This window comes from Emydura macquarii, unplaced genomic scaffold (genome assembly GCF_026122565.2).
Source record: "Emydura macquarii macquarii isolate MOO-44397 ecotype Brisbane River unplaced genomic scaffold, CSIRO-AGI_Emac_v2 contig_2473, whole genome shotgun sequence".
Taxonomy (NCBI): Eukaryota; Metazoa; Chordata; order Testudines; family Chelidae; genus Emydura; species Emydura macquarii.
In genome coordinates this window covers 17268564-17291046 of record NW_027132610.1, presented here as the reverse complement: position 1 = coordinate 17291046, position 22483 = coordinate 17268564, and the positions used below count along the sequence as shown (strand labels likewise).

Genomic DNA, 22483 nt, shown 5'->3' with positions numbered 1-22483 from the left:
AAATGCAAACTAAGACACTGGTCCAGAAAGCAATTAAGCATGGATTTCTGGACTGGGGGAGTCTAAAGGCCAAATTCAGTGGGACTACTAACAGAGTGAGTACTGCTTAAAACTAAGGCCTGGTCCACACTAAAAGTTAGGTTGACCCAGGTACATTGCTCAGGGCTAGGAAAAATCCACACCCCTGAGTGATATAATTAAGGCAACCTAGCCCCAGGGTAGATAGTGCTAGGTTAACGGAACAATTCTTCCATTGACCTACCTACCACCTCTCGAGGAGGTGGATTACCTAGGCTAATGGGAGAACCTCTCCCATCGGCATAGGTAGTGTCTAGATTGAAGCGCTATAGCAGTGCCTCTGCAGTGCTGCAGCTGTGCTGCTGTAACATTTCAAGTATAGACAGGTCCTAAGAGAGGCAGAATCTGGTCCTAAGGGGTCTATTCTATTGCTGAAACATGAGTAACTCTGGTCAATGTTTCATGTACAGTACCTATTAACAGCTGAAAGAATTTCCTAGGTAGATTTGAAATTTCAGGTTAATCAACTAAACTATATTATCTGCAGAGACCAGCAATGCAATCGGAAACAGAAAAGAGGAGAGGCAGGCTGTCTTGCCACTGTTTGCCTTCCTGTAATTGTGGAAAACTGATCAGGTGGGATAGAATTATTTGACCCCAATGGATGATCCTGACTCAAAGCTCCAGCAGAGGCAAATGGAAAAATGTAAATTATTGATTTTTGTTCTCATCTAACTTCAGGATGCGATGTTGGATGTCTGCAAATCTAAGGAAGAATATACCCATCATAGCTGAGAACTTAACAAGTTTCAGTTTAGTCAAATTATTGGCTTTTCAAATTTAAAGTTTCCAGTATGCTTCATAATTCTAATACTTTGGACTTTCAGCAAAAGATCTCAAAGCATTTTACAAATATTAAGTCTTGACAGTTAGAAATATATTTATATCCATTTCACAGACAAATAGACGGAGGCACAGAGCTGTTACATTTCAAAGCAAGACAGTGGTAGAGGTGGGAGTATCAACCTAGTTCTATTGGCTTCTAATCCCCTGCTCTAGCCAATAGAACACACTGTATTTGTAGGACAGACACAATCTTTATATGCTGTATGTGTTGCATGGTAAACACATTGCCAGAGCATTGTCCAACATAATAAGAAATATGGATAGTTAGTATTCTTTATCACCAACAGATTAGAAATATATACCATATGCATCATAGTGCTGCTTTAGTGTTATATGCAATGTTTCAACAATTTCTCCACCTATAGAAATATAACAGAGAGTATATAAAAGTTGATTAATTTTTCAAGTGTGGCATCAACAATAAGAATAAGTCAATTTTTGAAAAGATAACCTGTATTACATCACAGGCCTCTATGTTGACTTTGGATATAAAATTATTCTTCTTACAACAGACAAGTAGAAAACATTTTTTCAATGAAACAAAAAGTAAAAATTAGTTGTCAAGCATTGCATTGGATTAAATCACAAAGCCTCCTCAGGATAAAATCAGCAAGAACCACTGGATTATAGTATAACAGTCAAATGTCCTGTTTTTAGTTTATTGCTTAAACATAAAATTATTTAATATACAAATGTTATCATGTGATGCAAGTCAATTTTTCCTCCAGCAATGTATCAGGGAAAAAACAAATGATGAATGCACTTAAAATGTTGAATGTAATATGTAGGTGAATATTATAATGGCTCATATTTACGACAAAACAGAAACATGATACCCTGGAAAATACACACGCTATTCTTACTATGTTTACTCCTGGGCAGATTGGTCTTTGCATATGGGTGGGTTCTATGATTCAGCCAAATCTGAAATCTGATAAACTCTTGCCTCCTGCTTTTACATTGAGTCAATGATTGCACATGACACATTAAAAAGGGATATAACTATGCAGATATTACTTTTCTTGTTTATTTTATTGATCCATCGTAAACAACATATGTAATGGTTATGTATTTTTACCATTTTTTCTTTCAGTTTTTCATATATTTTAAAATGTTTAATATGGAGTCCAGATTGCAGTGGTTTATAGTAGAGTTGAGAGAGTAATTTGTGGCAATTTATTTGGTTGATTTAGCTTCTTTTTCTGCTCATGACATTCATATGAGCAGATTGTGATTTCCTCAAATATATTCATCATATGAGTTTATTCAATGAATATCCTTTTAGGCTTTTTACTCTAAAAATTGTTTATGTATAGTGGAAATTTGAGTTGTGTTAGCCACAATTGGTCATGTTATTGTTTCTCTTCTCTGGCTGGCATGAATACCTGTATGCGTGAACTTAACATTTGGTTTTGTAGGTATTCAAATGTGGAACTTTGAAATTTTGTTCCCATAAAATTTTTTGCCTCTAAAATGTATTTGTGTGAATTGTTTGCAGAAAAGGAATACAAATAAGTCATGAACATTGCTGAAGTGAAGTCATCAACAAATATTTGCCAAAACATTTTTTTTTTGCATTATTCCCATAGCTCCAAGTTATGGTGATACCTGTCTCACAACATTTCAAGCATGCTCTGCAGCTAGTACTAATTTAGTGTTCAGGAAATGTCAGTTGACCAGGTAATTCTGATTGCAGTTATACTGGTGTATGTCCAAAGTGGCTTCACTGTCTGTAATACAGTCATTCTGGATTTACACCAGTGTAACTGAGAGCAGAATTTTTTGTCCGTCTTGTGTGTGTAAAGTTTTACGCTTTTTGGTGCAGGGACTGTTGTTTCCTAGTATTTGTACAGTACATAGTGCAGTGGCCTGATCTCAGGTGTGGCTTCTAGATGCTGCTGTAAATAATAAATATATTTTAAAAAATTAAATCAGATACTAGTCTCAATGAGACAAATTTTGCTTGTTTTACTCCCATAATACTCCTGCAGGAGTCCAATGTCAGTGTTCAAACCACTTCAACATTGACGGCTCCAACTGACACCATTGCATAGTTTACTTCTAGTCACCTCAAAATCTTGGGGATAAGAGTAGGGAATAATGCATTATACATTTCCCAAGTGGCACAACATGCTAAGTTTTAAAGTTCCACTCATGTATTGGACATAAAGGGCTGGTTTACACTGATTTACACTGGCTCCTGTTAGTATAACTAAAGCCTGTGGAAAGGTCATCTGAATCAGGTTTTAGTGACAGAGGACATCCACAAACCTTGCTTCAGTCAGCTACTGGAGAAGCCCAAGTGGATGGTACTGGCTGGGAGGCATTTAAACAGCCAGGGAAATATTGAATCAGCATCTCTGTTGCTCACGCTCCTATGGAGCCTTGATCACAAACTGAAGCTACTCTCCTCTGACAGAATCTTGTGCGGAGAAGGCAGTGCAAAATGCACCTGCCCTCCTCTAAAAATGAATCCCTTCTCTAGAACTACAGCACTTACGATACCAGGTATTGTCACTATTTTCTGTCTTTATATTAAAATAAGGCTTTTAAAATATATATATATATATATATATATATATATACAAAAAAGGAGATATGCACTGAATTCATTGCTTTCCACTGAATATAATACCCTGCTTAATCTAATGAAAACTTCAGAAACTGAAGTATATGTATAGTATTAAAAAGAATGCAGCTTCTACTCTTAATTTTGGTTGTCTCAAGCAGGTGTTACTAGATGGCCATGTGAATAGAAGATTATGCTTTATGCCAGTGTGAACCCCTAAAATGACAGTAAACACTCAAAAAACACTTCAGCTATTTCTTTTGGGAAAACTATGAGATAATGCTATGGATGAGAAAGGAGAATGGTTGGAAATGAAATGTGTGTAGGAGTAGAAAATGAATTGTGGTGCATTCATCATCATTTAGGGCACTGTGGGAGATGGGATGAACCTGGTAATCTAATGTCTCGTGTTGTTCAATCTTCGTGATAAACTGTATTGGGATAAAGAACCAGGCTGCACCTTTAGTAGAACCAAAAGAGAGTCTCCCTGTAAGTATTCAGTAATGCTGAATAACGGGGGTTAGAAGCTAACATTATTTATTTAGTGTCACAATGGTACTTGGATTCCTAAATTGGTTAATGTGAAGGGGCCAGACCCGCCAACTTTTATTTAGGCTCTGATTCAGACTGCACTCCTACTCAGGAAAGCACTTATGCACATACTTAAATGCTTTTCTGAACTGGAGCCTCACATAAGTAATCCTTATTTAGACAGCTAGTTCTGTTGAAGCCACTAAAGCCCAGTCTATACTTATGGGGAAATTCGGCAGCAGTCAACGGGAGTTATGCAAGCTACTATACGCAGTGGAGTATGTAGCTTGCGTAACTTACATCAACCTCCTGCATTTTCTTCTGCATGCCGTCTCCACTACGCTGCGCCGATGGGAAATTCGTACCCGTCGATGCAGCGCTACACTTTTTTGGAGATGGTTTTATTGAATCGACTTCCGGATCGATTGAGTGGGTCTTCACCTCTGCTCAATCGATCTGGATAAATAGGTCTGATGGTGGCGAATTTGCTGCCGTCAGTGAAGACATACCCTGACTACTTGCATAAAGATTACTCATTTGAGTAAAGTGTGCAGGATTGATCCATAGTTTTTATTCTCTTACTAAACATCTGTGGGCATGTGGCGGCATTTACAGCATGCAATACGTCAAACACCCCTTGCAATATTCGGTCCTATGTGTTTCTATGATGCCTAATGTGCCTTGAATTGTCATTCAAATGCAGCAATTTGGAAATTTGGAATTTTTGTTTCTTGGTATCTGCCTTGACCAGACTTCAACAATCCCACTAACAGGCAGTGCAAACTATCTGATATTTATGTTTACTGATAAGATCTCACCTAGAACCAAGTGGGTCAATAACAAGTGTCACAAACATGACAAAGAATCTGAGGCCTTGTCTACACTACAGAGTTTTGTTAATGCAAGCTATTCCGACGATCTAAAAGCATTATAATTACATCGCTTGTGCATGTTCACGCAATGCTCCTTCTGTCAGCGGTGTGCATCCACAGTGGGTGCTCTAGTATTGAGAGCAGTGCACTAGGGGTAGCTATCCGACTGTGTAACTTGCCACCTTCTGCAGCTAGGAGTTGTGGGAAGATGGAGTGAATCACAGTGCATCATGGTTGTGGGCTCAATGTCCCATGATGCAATTTTTTCCGTTCCATCATTCCATGGGTTTCCAACTGCATTTCACAGCATTTTTCAATGGCCCCTGTTTACTGTGTACCCACCATTTCTATCTGAAAGGATGGAGCCTGCACTGCTCTCCACTGTTGTCATTGTGGATGGTCATGCAGAATATCATGAACTCCCAGTATGAACAGGAATCAGAGTTGCCTGACCTGCTGTGTTCCATGAAAAGAAACAAAACCAGATTACTTTTGGCATTCATAGGGCAGCTACACATGCTGGTCCGTCACTTTTGGGCTCAGGAAACAAGCACTGAATGGTGGGATCACATTGTTATGCAGGTCTGCGATGAAGAGCAGTGGCTGCACAATTTTCAGATGGTTGTTAGTGCACTCACGGCATTGACGCATTATAGTAAAATACACCTTTTTTTTAAATACAAATCAGTTTCTCACTGTCCCATGGCAAGCACAGCTCAGTGAATGCCCTAAACACAGTGAGTTCGGCCTGGGGAAGGAGGCGGGGTGCTCAAGATAGGGCAAAAGATCTAGATGGTTTTGTGAGGGGATCACTGCAGGTGACCAGGGACAAAATTGTAAATTCTGCCATCTTCTTCCCCAGGCAAGGGTCATAGAAGCCCTTATCTCACTCCTGAGGGTAAGCAAGGATTCAAGGGTGCATCTCCTGCCTATGAGCAGCCTCAGACTAGGTCTATCTGCAGCTCGCCTGTGTGCCGCTTTGGTCCCTGCACAAGTGGTTGCCGATTGGCACGGGAAAGTTTCCTACAACGTGGGAAGGAACAAAGCCGCTCTGCCAAGGAACCTTAGGTAGAGAATTGGCGAGTTACCTCCAGGAAAGTTTTCTAGAGATCTCTCTGGAGGATTCCCATGAAATCTCGGTGTGCATTAACACACTTTTCTGCTGCACTGCTTAGCTGCACAGGGGAAGGTGAAGCATGCACAAACAGCTAGTCTTGTACGTATCTATCCCTTCACCCACTTGCAGACTATAACAAAGCAAAGGACAGCTCTACCTCATGTAACGGAGCAGCACAACTCAAAAAAGATCACTTACCGAGGCTCCCCTTTCCTGCATCATGAGAGCCAGACACAGAGTGCTGGGACTGGCTTGAACGCTCTGGGGGTCAAGAAGAACTCCTGGCTCCCCACAGAACCTGTCACCTGTCCCATCTCGTCCTCCAACTCGACCTCCTTGTCCACGACTTCAGAGTTGAGTTCACTGTCTGCTGTCTCCAGCCCCACCGAAGTATCCACGGGACTCTTGGCATTGGGGGTTGGGTCGCCATTGAGGATGGTTTCCAGCTCCTTATAGAAGTGGCAGGTCTTTGGCACAGCACCAGAGCGATGGTTTGACTCCCTTGCTTTCTGGTATGCCTGCCTCAGCTCCTTTGTCTTCTCACAGCACTGATGAGTGTCCCGTTCATAGCCCTTCTCCAACATGTCATGAGAAATCTGACTGTAGCTATTGGAGTTCCTACAGCTAGAGTGGAGCTGGGGCTGCACAGCCTACTTTCCCCATATACTCAGCAGATCCAACAGCTCCAGTGTGCTCCAAGTGAGTCAGCGTTTGATGTGTGGAGCCACCATGGTCAATGGGGAAGATGCGATGTGAGCACTCCACAGTGTGCAAACGGGGTGGGATTTCAAAAGTTCCCAAGCTTTTAAAGGGGGAGGGGCAAATGCCTGTGTACTTGGCTGCAGGGCAGTGGAGTTTGAACTGCTGACCAGAGCGGTCAGGATGGGCATAATGGGACACCTCCCGGAGGCCATTTACGGCAACATAATCAAGTGCAGTGTCTACACTGACTCTTTGTTGATATAACTTTGTTGCAACAAGCTCTACACCTCTCATCGAGGTGGTTTTATTTTGTCGGTGGAAGAAGCATTGTAGTGTGTACACTTCCACTGTTTTGTCGACGAAAGTTGACTTTTGTCAACAATACTCTGTAGTGTATACAAGGCCTGAGAGAAGAGGAGACAAACAATATCAACAATGTAACTTCTTTCCTGATAGGAAAATGCAATGTTAATCCTGCAAAACAGTCAAGGTAAAATGATCAACGCGTAAGTAGCTTGCCAGAATTCAATTTTTTAAAATAATTTTGATGGATAACATTAATGTTTATTTTTAAGCATTTTTAAAAAATATTTATCAATTTACATTTTAATAGTTGCATGAAATGATGGGGGGGGTCAGACAATAATTATTTAATGATAGTAGATGCTAAGATTAAAAAAGTTAAAGCTTTATAACTGTTAAAACACAGATTGTCAGCATTACATCTCAAAATATACAAAGTAAATATTCTTAAATCACACTCTAATAAGTTCTCAAGCACATATTTTCTACTTTGCCTATCTGTAAATTTCAATCATCAATGGAAATATTTTTTCATCTGTTTGTGTGTGTGTATGATAAAATTGACGTTTACCAACATTTACTTATAAAAATCTAATCCTCTCAAGACTACAGATAAGTGATTACTAGAATCTTACAGGAATAATTTTCTTTCAATACAGGCCAGGCAATAATTTAAAAAAAAAATCAATTAGCACAGGATTTTAGAATTCTTAAATGAAACTCTGGTTTATAAAACCATTCGCTTTAACAGCAGGAATGCCAACTCAGTTCTTAAATCTCTTTCCAAACAACAGTGATATGAAAGAGAAAACGTTTAAATGTTCTCTCAACCACACCCTTTTTTTGACCCGCTGCTAAACATGTCCAGTCCAGTTGCTGCTTCTTGTATACAGCACTGTAGTTTACCTCTCTTTCCATTATGTAATCTTGCTTCTTCAAATCTGGGTGCTCTCTCTTACTACAGGGAAACCACTGTAATGTTGTGTAACACTACCGAATAAATCTGCTCCAAACTGAAACGTGGCATGGAAGGTCTTAGACTGAGTTGGGACTATTTTTCATTCTACAGAATTAAAAAAATATTATTATTTTAAAATCATAGGCTAAACAATATAAATGTAGTGGTTGAATTTATTTTATGTAAATATAACTCAGAAATGACAATTTAAAAACAAATAAACCCTGACATTTGACAGGCGCCAGCCTATAGTAAGGTTTAATCACCTTTGTCATTCTGGAAAATAAACATGACACAAATACTATTATAAATTGGATTGTTTGGTACACATGCACGGTCAGTTTTCACTACATATTTTGAAAAGTGTTTTTACTACAGTAAGCATTTATATGTGGATGTATGATCTATCATACAAATTATACACCGTGGGCCTAAATTTAATTGTATACTGGTTTTACCCCAGCTTAACTCTACTGAGTTCATTATTGTTCTTCCTGATCACAAACTATTTTTATAGGAGCAATGAGCTACATTAAAAAACATTAACATTATCCACCTTGATTCAAAGATAAGGGCAATAGCAAAAGGTCTGCTGGCTGAAAGGTGAAAGCAACCTTGCTGCAGTGATGTTGGAACAATTTTTATAGTAGGGGTACTGAAAGTCACTGAACACAACTGTAATCCCTGTGTATGTTGGAAACCACTTCAAGCCAGGAGGTGGTATTGCACCCCTACTTTCAGCACCCCAGCTCAGTAGGCTCGTTGATATTCAACGCTCGGTGGGGTTAGCAATGTTTTAAGTGTCTGGCTTTGCACTGCATCTAATCATTTATTTAAAAAAAAACAACCCCAATAGTTGGAAAGAAAAGAGGCAAGAAGCCACAATGCCTACCTACCTCTTTAGGTACTTATATACCCCACTTACTATAGTATTCAGTGTCCGAGGGATGGATGTGGGACAGCAACACTATCAAGGTAATTCTTTAGTAGCTGGGATTCAAGAATGTAGGATTTTTACCTGCCATTTTTAGCCAGCAAAAGCAAGAGATTACATTGTAAGGACCATTAAGCTCACACTGTTTACATATGTAAACATAAAATGGCATCACTTCTGAGAATTAAAGATGAAGCGTCAGTTGCTAATGGTGAATTTTGTAATTTATTATTCGATGTCAAAAGTACATTATTAAATGTACTGCTAGTAAGGACAAAAGGGATCTTCTAAAATATGCAGTTGCCAGTTTGTATGTGGCGTTGAAATGCAGGCATTCATCATCCTTTGTGATCTTTTCTCTATAAGAAAAAGTCTTCCTTTTAGTTTTAAATAGAACTTAAACTTCAGTGTTCCCTTGAACATAGTGCCCTTTGTATGTTTATAGCCTTGAATGTATATGCAGTACATCCTGGAACCGATGTCTCAGTGGGAGGGGAAATAAAAGCCCTATTAAATTATGTGGCCTTGAGGTTTGCTGAGAAAAGCAATATTAAAAATGTTAACTGTTAATTTAAAAAAATGTAATTATCTCAAGGTCATGTACTGGCACACAATATAAAATACATATTCTGCAAAAATGGAGGCAACTTAAGCCGATGTTCACATCTCCTGGCAATGACACCCGCCAAAAGGGAAGATGGTGAAATTACACCAGCAATCATTTTGGTCCTCACTCCTCCCAGGCTGCTTTTACGATTGAGCAACAGCCAGTCATCGCGAAGAACTGAATGTCTGTGTGTTGGAAGAACTGTCTTTTAATTTATCCCATAGACTTTGTGTGCATGAGGAAAGGACATTAAATCATGCTTTTGTATGTTCTAAATCTAAATCAAGAGCTGGCTCAGGTTGACAAGACTGCAGGAAGTCTCTTCTGCAGATGCTGACTGTTCTGTGGATGTGTCAGGTGGGTGAGTGGAGTAGTTCAATGGCCTTATTGCTGCTTTGAGCTGTCAGTCAGCAACAGCAAGAACTCTGGGACTCCATGTGGTCAGGGAGAAACCCAAAGGCAGGATAGACAGTGGTAGCAACAGAAGCTGTCTGCGTGCATTAGATGTTGCATGGTCCAATGCTATTGGCAGGGATCATCTCTCTGAGGGGGTTGGATGTGTGATTTTACCAATCCTAAAACCAATTGTTCAACTGTCAGAGAAAGCTTTCCCTTTTAAAATAAAGCCAGACAAAGGCCCTCACAGGTGAAGAGAAATTAGGCACAACCATAGCAGATTGATGATTTTAATAGCAGATAAATGCCACAGATAGGGGGTGGGAGTGGGGTGTGTGTGTTTGTCTTTGGTACTTGTATGGCTCCCATTACCACAGTCTTTGAATACCTCACAATCCCAAGAGACAAGATGCCTGAGATAATATTTTCTACTGGACCAACTTTTTTTGATAGCTATTTTGGGTTTCTTGCATAATTTCCAGGTAAGTTGCTGGATTTTTTTCCCCTTCCAGTGGGTGGGTGCATGTAATGAGTTCTTGTCTGAGATGGTCCCTTCTGGAGTACATGAGGTGCAGTCAATGTTTTTCCAATACAAGATTTTACCTCGCCCCCGTTGTCTCTCTAATATCCTGGGACCATCCCAGGCCTTAATATATTAAACTTCACAACACCCCTCTGAGACAGGGAAGCACTGTTATGTCCCTTTTACACAGGGGAACTGAGGCACGGCCAGAGAAGTGATTTACAGCAGCTCAAGGTTCGTGGCAGAACAGGGAATCAAATCCAGGTGGGTCGAGCACCCTCACCTAGAATGCTCATCCTTCCTCTTCCTCTTAGGGCCTGAGTGCCTGTAACCCCAGGGAGCAGATTGCATGCGCTAAATAAATGGAATATACTGCAGCGATAACCGTCACTGCATGACTGCAGAGGCAGCCTGCCGAGGACAGAATCAGTGCAATGTGCACACAAGAGCTGACAACCAACTGTTGCGGCCAGGCGAGTCCTGCCCGCTGCTGCAAAACCCAGGACAGGAGCAAACTCCAAAGCGGCTCCTCTGCTCTTTCTGTAGTAAACAAACCCGGCTGCCTGCTCTCCGGCGGCAGGGCCAGCACCACACACCAGCGAACCAGGCTCACGCAAACACCCTCCCCTCAGTGATTTACCAGCAGCCCCCCGCCCCCACGTAACCCTCATGGAAAATTGGCCTCTCTGAAGAGTGCGACAGGCAAAAATCATTTCCTAAGCGGCGCGCGGCGCCCATTGGCTCGGGCGGGCCCGTCAATCACACGGCGGTGGCCGGTGGGGGGGAGGAGGCGGGACCCGCCGCGGCTGCGGGGCGGGAGGGAGGGAGTTCCAGTAAGTCAGTGCCGGGCCGCCGCTGAGTCGCTGCTGCCATCGCGGCCGCGTCCCGCACACGCTCGACAGGCAGCTGCGCGCCGAGCGGGGAGCGAGCCAGGCTGCAGCTGGCGGCGGCCGCGCTGAGCCCTGCGGACCCCACGGCCGCGCTGGCGACTGCCCCGGGCCGGGCAGCGCCTCCCTCCCCGGGAGCCTTGATGAAGTGGCGGAGCTAAGTGTCCTTCCTTCCCTTCCCTCCTCTCCCCGGCTCCGGGCTCGTCTCCCTTCTCCTCGCCTCCCGTCCCGGGGCTCCCGCCGCCTGCTCGCCCCCCGGGAGCGCTGCGCTTCTTCCTCCGGGCTCTCTGCCTTGTGCCCGGCGGCTCCCGGCTCCGTGCCCCGTCCCTGCCCTGCCTGCTCCCCCCGGGGTCACCCCCCCCATCCACCATGGCTGAAGCGCCCCAGCTCGTGGACATCGACCCGGATTTCGAGCCGCTGCCCCGGCCCCGCTCCTGCACCTGGCCCCTGCCCAGACCGGAGTTCAACCCGTCCAGCTCGGCCACCTCCAGCCCGGCGCCCTCCTGCGGGGGGCAGCCCGACGGAGCCGCCTCTGCCTCGGCGGTCGGCGTCGATTTCATCGGCAACCTGAGCCTGCTGGAGGAGAGCGAGGACTTCGAGCCGCTGCCCCCGGCCGCCGCGGGTGCAGCCGAAGCCGCCGCTCCGGGCAGCGGCTGTCTCTGCGGGGACTTCCAGTGCCCGGAGGCCGGCTGCCTCCACCACCAGCAGCAGCAGCCCGGGCCGCCGCTCCAGCAGCAGCAGCAGCAGCACCCGCCGGTGTCTGCCCTGTCCTCGGGTCCCCTCCCCGGCCAGCCCCGCAAGAGCAGCTCGGCCCGCCGCAACGCCTGGGGCAACCTGTCCTACGCCGACCTGATCACCAAAGCCATCGAGAGCGCCCCGGAGAAGCGGCTCACCCTGTCCCAGATCTACGAGTGGATGGTCAAGAGCGTCCCCTACTTCAAGGATAAGGGCGACAGCAACAGCTCCGCCGGCTGGAAGGTGAGGGGGCCGGACGGGGGGTGCGTGGGGAGAGCTGGCCGGCCCGGGACCCCGGCAAAGGGGGGGGGGGGGAGAGACTTTCCTTCTCCATCTCCTGGCCTCTTCCCCAGCTCGCTGCTTTCAGGGAAGCGCCTTTCCTGTGGGTGCAGCCTTGCCCCAGGCAGCTCCGTCGGGCTGCCCCCCGCAGGAGGGCGCCGGGCTGGAAGTGGCCGAGCTGGACGGGTTGAACTCCGGTCTGGGCAGCGGGGAGTGCGGAGCATTGCAACCGCCTGGTGATGGGGCAGCTGGAGGTTGCGGAGGGCTGCAAATTCTGCGGGTAAGGGAAGTGCACGAAGTTAGGGGGCAAGCGTAGTGATTTGCAGGCTGCCCCCTGGCTGGCGGTTCACTGGGGTGCCGGGGCTGAGGCAGGGTGGCTTGGTTCGCCGTGCGGCGGAATCGTTTAAAAAGCGCCCCTCGCCCCCAGAGCAGAGAGTTGGGTAGAGACGGAGGATGTGGCTTAAGGGGGGGAATGCAGGGGTCATGCTGTCCCAGGTCGCGCCTGTGGGCGAGGGGGGTTCCTGCTACTTTCCCTGGTGCCTAAAAGGGCAGCCGAAGTTGCTTGTGCCGGGTTTTAACTTAGCAGCCAGCCGGCTGGCAGCGGGCCCCGGGGAGACTCGCTGTGTCATTTCCCTTTGCAGACTTGGGACGAACTTAAAGCGACAGAGATTCGAGGGCTAGCCGAGAAATAGAGAAGCGCAGTGTTCGGGTGCCACGTGCTGAGGCGGGGGGGGGGCGGGCAGCAGACACCAGTTCATTTTATACTGTGGCCGGTGTGGAGCTAAAGTTCAAGCCTGTCACTGTGCGCAATGACATTTAAAGGGCCGGTGCCTCCTGCTTCATGCACAACAGATCCAGTCCTAAGATACAGGGCAGCGCCCTTCACCCACTGTGTGAGACCTTTCCCTGTGAGTAAGTAGGGGAGTATGGAGTCCTTGCCAATACAAACTTTAGTTACAGAATACTTTGGTCAAGGGAATTTGCCTTTTTTCTAAAGGTAGCTTAGCTGAAGCTAGTACTAGTGCTGTTTCAGGTCTAAGATATAAAATCACCTTTGCATCCCATTGTCAGTTTTAGCAGGCATGTGATATATGCTTCACAGAAGCAAATAGACAAGTCCTTGCCCCAAGGAATTTACAATCTAAATTCAGACATAACCCAACAAATGGGGGTGGTGGTGGTGTCATAAACTAAAATGGGGAAAGGGCATCGCCTGGACAAGGGTTATAGTAACACTGCATGTTTACTCAGTGAGCTGTGTATTCATTGTGATGGTTTTGTTAAATTTAGTTTACACCAGTTATTTTTGGTTAATGGGACATTGTTTGTTTCCCTCAAAATGAAATCTGTGTGTCTAGAAGTAGCAGACTGGTAGGTGACCTGTTGATCATAGGATTTGCTGCTCTACCATGTACAGACTGGAATGGAGGTAGCAAGTGCTCACTAGCTCTGCTTCAAGTCCTGATTCCAGTCTCAGGACAGGGGTGAAGATGATAACAGATAGCAAAGAGTTCTTCTCTTTGAGACCTCTAAGGCTGTTCATCAGTAGACATGTTCTCTTTAGTAAGTGGCTTGACCTTTTTGTCACTTCACACATCACCGGCAACTCTAAAAAGTTGTCTAGCTGTCATTAGAGCTAATCTCTGATTTTTAATCAATTACATCTTTTGTAAAACTGGCTATATGAATTGGATTACAAAGTGCCACTTGTCTGAATACACTGATTATTAATGCACTGCCTTTGTCTGTAGTCTTTACTAAGTGACAATATTTACTTAAATGTTAACTTCTTTGAGGTAAATTAGCCTTTGCTTTGATGCTGTACAAAGCACGCTTTATATACTTATTTTCATAAGAGAGGTGTATAGGTTTTTGTCACTACCTACCAGATTATTTTTCCAAGAGGCGTTTTGTTTTTTGTCTCTGTGAGGGGAGAAAAATCCCACACAAAATGGATTACATCACAGTAGTTCATTTGATACCTCTACGGTACTTTATAAGTTTTAGTATTTTCTGCTGGCTGGATCATAGTATAATTTCAATCAGTATTAATTAAACCTTGCAATGTTGTAGATTAATTAGTTTTTCCAAATACATTGTACTTGGGTTTCTAGTTTATGTAATATTTAAGGCTTTTTAAATATTGGGGTAATTGTCCGTCTAAAGAATGTCTTTTAGATTTGTTTTCCCCCACCTCAGGATATGGTATTACCAAAAGTACATTTTTTGTTTTTAAAGGTAGACGGCATCCCTTTCAGAGAGAGTTCGTATAGTATAAAGTTACAAAAACAAAAAGGCAACACTTGGGCTACTTAGCTCCTACCAGTAAATTTAACTAAAGGATGATGTGTGAGAAGAATAGTTTAACAGAAGTGAAATGGTTAATATTAGATCTGGCAAAGCTGTAAATGAGGTAGATCAGCATTTAAAAATGACAGTCTTTCAGGTGGTTGTGCAGTCTGTTGGTACAGGCTCAGATTATGACAAGTGCATTTTCAGTTTGAGTAAAAGAGTATTTAAAAAACTAGAAAGTATGTCACTGACTATTTGCTTTGTATTCTATTCCTTATCTTTTGGTGTTGCATTGTTTTAACACTCAATATAGAGTTTGAGCTCTGAAATTCAAGACTTTCCTACTCGCAACATTTGTTTATAGAATAAAAAACTTTGACTGTTACTTTTGTTGGATGTCAAACAGTTTTTTTTCTGTTATAGTACTGTAAATTATGGACTTCAATTTTTCATACAAATGTATTGTTTAACACAGTTAACTGTTTAGGTATGGCTTTTTAATGTTTGTTTGTACTGCCTCCTTGGGCATAAGTCATCATGATTCCCTCCCCCCTCCCCTTGTGCATGTTTTTGACAGGGAAGTAGGAAAGTTATTCAATTATATTTTGAATTGTGTGTGTGTGTGTGTGTGTGTGTGTGTGTACACCCAGTCATTCCTAATTTCTTGCTCGGGTAGTAGGTAGAGGCTTTTTTTAAAACCCCCACTTCTAGGTTAGTTATCTAAGTCCCATTGAACTGAAAACCCTGATGCAATCTTAACTATTGTCTCGCTACTGCTCCACCATAATATGGTCTAAGAAATCTGCTTTTAACCAGTTTTATAGCTGAGTTGGCTGAGGCACAAGGAGTTCAAGTCACTTGCCTCATTTAACATGATGAATCAATGGCTTATTTTGGATAAGGGTCCGTTTGGCTCAGGATCTGTTATTTCAGTACTGTCTTGTAATGAGTGCACTTCTTCAGGTGTAATGATTAAAACATTCTAAATTTCAGTCAGTTATGGGCAGTGAAAAAGGAGTGTTACTTGGAAGTTTGAATATAGATAGTAGGATAAACTTTTGCTGACAGAATTTGTAATGGGTCCTGGGTAAATTGATTTATGGCCTGCAATGCATAGTGTAGTATAGTTGCCTCTTTCTCACTTGGATTGTATGTCTTATTTGGGTAAAATGTCTGAAAAACATTCCATATTGTTATAATTAGAGTTTAAATGCTTTTACAGTTATGAACCTAATCTAGTGAGCTGTCAAATTACACATCTTGTAATAGAAATGAAGAATGAACTGTTTAAAAAAGGCTCTAATTTTCAGTGCCTTCCAGATTACTTGTAATATTCTGCATTGGTAACTAATTATTTAGATGACTGAATATGTCTCTTCAGTTTTAAGTATCTGTGATTCTATAACTACCATACTGTAATTTCAGTTGTTAAACGTTCTTTTAGTGAAACATTCAGTTTAACTATGTCAACTTTATCTAGCAGGGATTGAAAATAAACAGTGTCCAGGTCCAATTTGGTATGTTTCTTGATTGTTAAAACTTCATCTCCATATTCCAAAATGAATGTGGAAGCCAAAAGCAATATAATTTTGCATTAGACAGAAATTGATTGCATACTTCAATTTTACCCACTTTAGTAAATGTTACTGTTCTCGGCTATACATGTGTGTAGTCTATTCTAGAGTTCGTGAGAACTTCTAGTCTGAAATGTTAACTCTGCCAACCGCTCCCCTCAAAACCTCAATACCTGCATGCTCATCAGCTCTTTTTAATGAATCATGTGATAAAGGGAGAGCCTAAATATTCTTTACTAAACCTTTTTGTACTATTGAATGCTAACAAGCACTGTTGATAACCATATTTGCTTAAAAAGAATTGTAGAAAGACCAAGATTTCTTGTAGTGATAACAAGAACTAAGATGTTACTGAGTATGTTGTGTAGAAGCACAAAGATTTATGGTACTATTCCAGTCAAAACAAATCTCCTATCCTGTTGTGCGGATAAGGTAGAAGGTGTTTAGGAAATGGAGTCTGTTATGGTAGCAGTGGACTTACCTCTGAGGGAAATAACTTTTTTTCCTTATGTGAGTTTGATGGTTTTTGGCGATATATATATATATAACTCAAACACCTCATGCGCTTACATACTGCATGATGTGCAACTTTGCTTTACTTCAGAAAAGTTGAGATTAATTATAAAAAATGAGTTCCAGAGAGGTAGCCGTGTTAGTCTATTTTTAGCAAAACAGGGAGAGTTCCTTAAACATCATGCATCCAATGAAGTGGGTTTCTGCCCACAAAAGCTTATGCCCAGATAAATTTCATGCATCTGACAAAGTGGGTTTCTTATGCCCAAATAAATGTGTTAGCCTTTAAGATACCACAGAACTCTCACTGTTTCATTATAAAGAATGTATATTATAATTAAACATTCCACCCCCCTTCAACGCTTGCTGTTCTAGTTCTTTTATTCAGTCTTTGAAAATGGGATAAAGTCCAAAGTTGACGCTACCAACGTTCAGACATCCTCAGAGTAATTCTTTAGACAGTACGCTCCATTGAACAGAAAATATTACTAACTTTTTATGGCTTTCAATTTAAGTTGGGTATATTATTTAAGTCTTGTGGAGAGTATTAAGATTGCATCACTGGTTACACCTTCTTGACTTCTGGCTTAGTGAAGGCTTGATCGCCTAGATTTACCTGTTGTCCTGGCTATAGGAATGAGACTGGATGATAGCAAGTTGCAGAAGTATGAGTGGAAGTATGTCTGATACGGTGAGCCCAAAGCAGATGCTGAGTTGAATGTCTTTGTCATAAGAATAGTTGTTGTGGTTATGACTAATTCGTCATAAAATAAGGGTCTGTACAAAAGAAATTCTAGGGTGTGGTATATTGATTCAAAAGCCACATTAATACATTCTTAAATATTTCAGAAGGCTTTTGCAAATAGAGTACAGAGCACTTTACAAAAATTTGAAAAACCTTAATTCTGTATCTGAATAACTGAAATAACAAAAATACATTCCACGCTGAAGTATTTAAAAATAGGTTTTATCAAACATGTAGGGTTTTTTTTAATATGGAAGGTAACTATAGGATACTAGTTGATAGGCACTGACATTACTTTGCAGAATTGCGACATGCTCAGACTGTCAAGATACAAAAGATATAGGTATCTCCATCTCTTTGTGATAGAAATCGATACTTTCCTAGCTGATTCATGGACTGATAATATCATATATTGCTATATATCTTTAACTGTCAGTGAGAGGGACCCTGCCAATTTATAACATACTGTAAATAAACATATTTGATCCAATGTCAGAATAAATCATTCATATTAATAAATGTCTGTCCATTGTCACCTCATTTCACACAGGCCACTAAAATAGCTCTCAGTAGTAAATTTCAGTCACTATCTTTAATAGGCAAGATTCAAACCAGTAACTCAAGTGAGAGGTTCTGTATAGAAGAGTGTCTGCGTTCTTATCTATATGCTGAGGTGCTATGATCAGGAAAATAAAGCAGGTTTTGGGAATTAGTACTTGTGGCAAATTCGTGGTAAATAGCATACTTGTTTTAAAGGGATGTGTGTGTGTGTCTCAGACACACTGATTAGTTTAATGTAATATTAGAGAGATTCTGGCAACTTGAAAGCTAGTCAGTTTGGTTTTAAAAAAAAAAAAAAATTAAGTGATTTCAGGTACTATACTGGGCCCTGGTTCTCCTTGCCAATTTTTGTGGCTTTATAAACTCATTTTCCTCTACAGTTTTCTTCTATTGTCTGAAGGACCTACACTAATAGGCATAAAACTGACTATATTGGGGTAACAGTGAAAATTAATGGACAGAAAATGCTGTCAAATTCACGTGTTAAATTAACTGAAAGATTTTTTACATCTTTCAGTTAAGCCAGTTATAACAGTAGTAGATTTAAAAACAAACACTTCTGTATGATGTTTTCTTTTTTTTAAGAATTGACCATGTCCTTGTAGGTTGCACAATTAAAATAGCAGAAAGTCAGGAAATGTGAAAATAAAATATTCAAACAGTAATGTTAACTTGATCATGCTATAAATCCTATATATTTTAAATTATATGCTTTATGCCAAATATATGAATGTAATATTAAGCTACGTGATTAATCAAAAAAACAAACAAACCACTGACAAGTCAATCATCCCAAATAAGGTTGCTAGCTCAAGTCTTCCAAAGTAATTTATTCACATATCTGAGCCAAGCAAGACACAGAGTATTTCAATTAATAAAACCCCCTACTTCAAGTAAATTAATGAGTAAAACTGTGCAGTTAAACATTGAATTTTCATTCAGCCAACGCCATTTGAAATTACTTGTATAATTATTAAGAACACATTATGAAGACTGGAACATAGTATGTGTGTCCAAGGTGGCTTGAGTTAATGTTTCTGATTACATCTTGAATGAAAACTTAAAATTTGCAGAATATTGTGGAATGCAACAAAATTGCAGACAGTCTAATAGCACAGTTTCTCTTCTTGATAAAGCAGGTTTTTTTTTGAGAATTTTGCTTTAGGTATTTCATTAATGCTTATAATCTCCATTATACAAACTGTTATTGCAGCAGCTGCCAACCATGTCTCTGTACAAGTCTCCTGTTAAGACTGGGCAGGCTGAACATGCATTGGTATCCCAAAGGAGGAACATACTTTCATTAGAATTTATTCAAAATCATAGACACACATTGGGCATGCTCCTAAGTGATTTTTTTTTGGAAGTACGTTAACATTTTATTTATTTCCTAGGTTACTTCTCATCTCTTCCCCCCCCTCTCACTCTCCCAAGTGCAGGTACTCTGTGGTAAGATAGACCTGGGTTCTGTCACGCATTGGTGGATAAAATAAGGCAATTAGTATGTTAGCCACTGTGGTGGTTGCTTTTATAATACATTCCGTTTATTTATGTTCTTTTTGAGTTTTTTTTAATATGCTCCAGATTTTTGTATTAACTGCATTGTAAAGGTTGTCAGGGGAGTTGGAGATTTTGATGGCCGTGGCTTTTGGCATTCAGGACAATGTAAGAAAGTCAATCTGAGACCGTGGGATAAAGATTTTAGCTGGATGTTTCTAATAAAAGAATCTACAATAAACTAATTGGCAGTGTGTTCTAGATTTGACTCAAGACCCCATTGAGATAAATTGAGCAGTTCATGCCTCCATGAGCTGTTATTTCAGGCTGTCTGCAGATTCAAGATGACAATGTCTGAGTTTATCTTCACAACCATGAAGGCTAAACACCCTTTTTAAAATGAATGCTTTGAGAGCATGATTGCTGACAAATTCCACAGCAGTGTAACTGCAAAATACTGAGGACACTGGCTATGACCATGCCACAGAATTCAGCCACTTTATTGTTTTGGAAAAGTGAATGTGAAAACAGAGTTTTCTAATGGAAGTGATTTTGTAACCTTGTAACCATTGACCGTGCCAGCTAACTTATACAAAGACATACCAAGTATTTCTGGTAAATACACTTTATTTTTCCATTTGATTTTGTTCTTTTTAAGATATATACAAAAGAGACTCTGAACTGATGATGGGCATCTGTTTTAAATCAGGAGGAAACCTCCGTTTAGGTCATGTAGCAGTTAATTGTGACTATCTTAGGCCTAGTCTACACTACAAAGATAAGTCGACCTGTGTTAGGTTGACTTAGGATATGTCTACACTGTGGGCTCTGTGGCGATCGATCCCAGAAGGCCTATCTGGTTGACGCTGGTAATCCACCTCTTTGAAAGGAGTAAGGCTGTTTCGATAGGAGGGCATCTCCTATCGACACAGCGCTGTGAAGATGCCATGGTATGTCAACGTAAGTACGTCAATGGGAGATACCCAAACTATGTAATATAGCTTGAGTATCTCCTGTCGACTGCTAACGGCCTTACAGTCACTGCATTAATTACTGCGGTAGCTGATGTCCACACTCCCCTCCTTGGGTGGGTGGAGTGCGATCTCACCAGGAGCACTTCCACCAACCTAAGAGGGGCAGAGTGGGGATCTGAGAGCCCCACAAGTTCCCGGGCTTCTGGCAGGCTGCCTTCCCCCACACACCTAGGCTTCTCCCCTCTTCATTCCCCCCCTGGGAGCTGGGGGAAGCTGCTCGGTTCGCCTCCAGGGAGTGGGGTCCAGCTGCCCTGGCTTCTCCCCATTCTCCCTCCCACTCCCTGCAGGGAGCCAAGCAGCCTTGTCAATTTCATGGCTCTGTGGTGGGAAAGCTGCCTGGGGTTTCTCCCCTGTCCATTCCTGGCAGGCAGCAGGGGGAAAGCTGCTTAGCTTTCCAGGGTAGCAGGGGCAGCTGGGCTCCAGTTGCCTGGCTTTCTTGTCAATTTCACGGCTCCAGTTGACAAGAATGACAGCCGACAGCTGACCTAAAGAAAGCAGTCTACACTGACACTGCATCACCCTAACTACACTGACATAAGCCCTACATCTCTCGTTGAGGTGGTTTTATTATGTCGGCATAGCAGGGGAGTTACAACTGCCGGAAGGGCATTTCATTGTGTACACCTCTGCTGTTTTGTTGACAAAAGTCGACTTGTTGACAAAACTCTGTAGTGTAGACCAGCCCTGATTATATTTGCTAGTTTACACTAGAGTATTGATGAGTTGTATACATTTTTATTTATGAATTAAAATGCAGGACAGTTGAGTTTTTCATGGTATTGTTCCACACTAAGCTGAACGTCTTAAATCTAAAATGCAGAAGGGAGCAATCATGCATTCATTGGAGAACTGCATTTGTGCTTCTACATATGCACTTTCACCGTTTGAACTGTATTTAAATATTGTTTACTACACTTTATCTATTGAGATGAATGTTTTTGCTGAGTTTTAGTCACGTCTTCATCCAACAGAATTGCTGTGTAGCTGCATCTTAGACTTATAATGTGCAACTACCATATCTTAGCCCTGATGCAGTGTAACATGATGGCTCTTGCAGTAGCTTTCAGTTAGATCGTAAGTGAGGATACAGTGAATGAAATAAAATGCAACGATTGCACTGGTGACTACCTAAGATTTTTGATTTCGCTAATGTTGGTGTCTGTTTTAGATCTGTATATGAATATTGAACAAATCGTCTACATGTCATGAAGTCGCTTAAAATCTGTTTTTGAGAGATGCTTAAGAGGCAGGTTTATTTGCTCCATTTGAAACACTCTTGCAATAGTTGCTAAAAATTTTGAGGTATTTTATCTTTCATAAAGGAGACAATGCTCAGTTTGAAAAGTGTTTGCTGAAAATCTTCTGGAACTGTGTGTGTCATTGGGTGGAGTGGATATTAAACCTAGAATTTTGATGTGCAGAGGAAAACGATAAAGGCTTACTGCTGAAAAATGTGGGAGGGAAAAAAGATTCAACAGAAGTAATGAGAAGCCTTGGGTACATTTCAGTACTCCTTATACTTGTGATGGTTCTAGACTTGCAGCTTACAAAGATAGTAGATAAGTGGTTATTGTAGCATCATACCAGTGATGCTGCTGCTTTGAATTGAGAATGCTTCCTTTATGCTAAGCCTAAATCTGGTCACATTTAGGGCTGAAATTTATCTGAAATTTCTTGGCCTAGAAATTATTTTTGGGCAAGCTAGAAAATCCATTCAGCTGTTTGGTTTGCAACAGCACAGAGTAATGTTTTCAGTTCCTATTAAGGCTGTCTTGTGCTCACATAATTAAAGCAGATTAAGTTCCAAATTTGGCAAGCATGTACTGAATATAGTATATTGTATGTGTGCAGAACATTTTTCTTACAAGAGTACTTATCCAGACTTATTTTTTTGAGCACCCCAAAATCTGCTTTACAAACTAAAGATGCT

The 22483-nt window shown here is 41.7% G+C and overlaps 1 protein-coding gene across 1 annotated transcript in view; it reads left to right on the top strand.

Annotated features, from left to right (window-relative positions):
• Positions 1–11287: 11287 nt before the first annotated feature.
• FOXO1 (forkhead box O1) overlaps positions 11288–22483 on the top strand; it is a 100920-nt gene continuing 89724 nt past the window's right edge. The window contains exon 1 of the mRNA XM_067563049.1: positions 11288–12301. Within this exon, the coding sequence (XP_067419150.1) occupies positions 11693–12301 (609 nt within the window). The 5' untranslated portion in view covers positions 11288–11692. The remainder of the gene's footprint in view (positions 12302–22483) is intronic.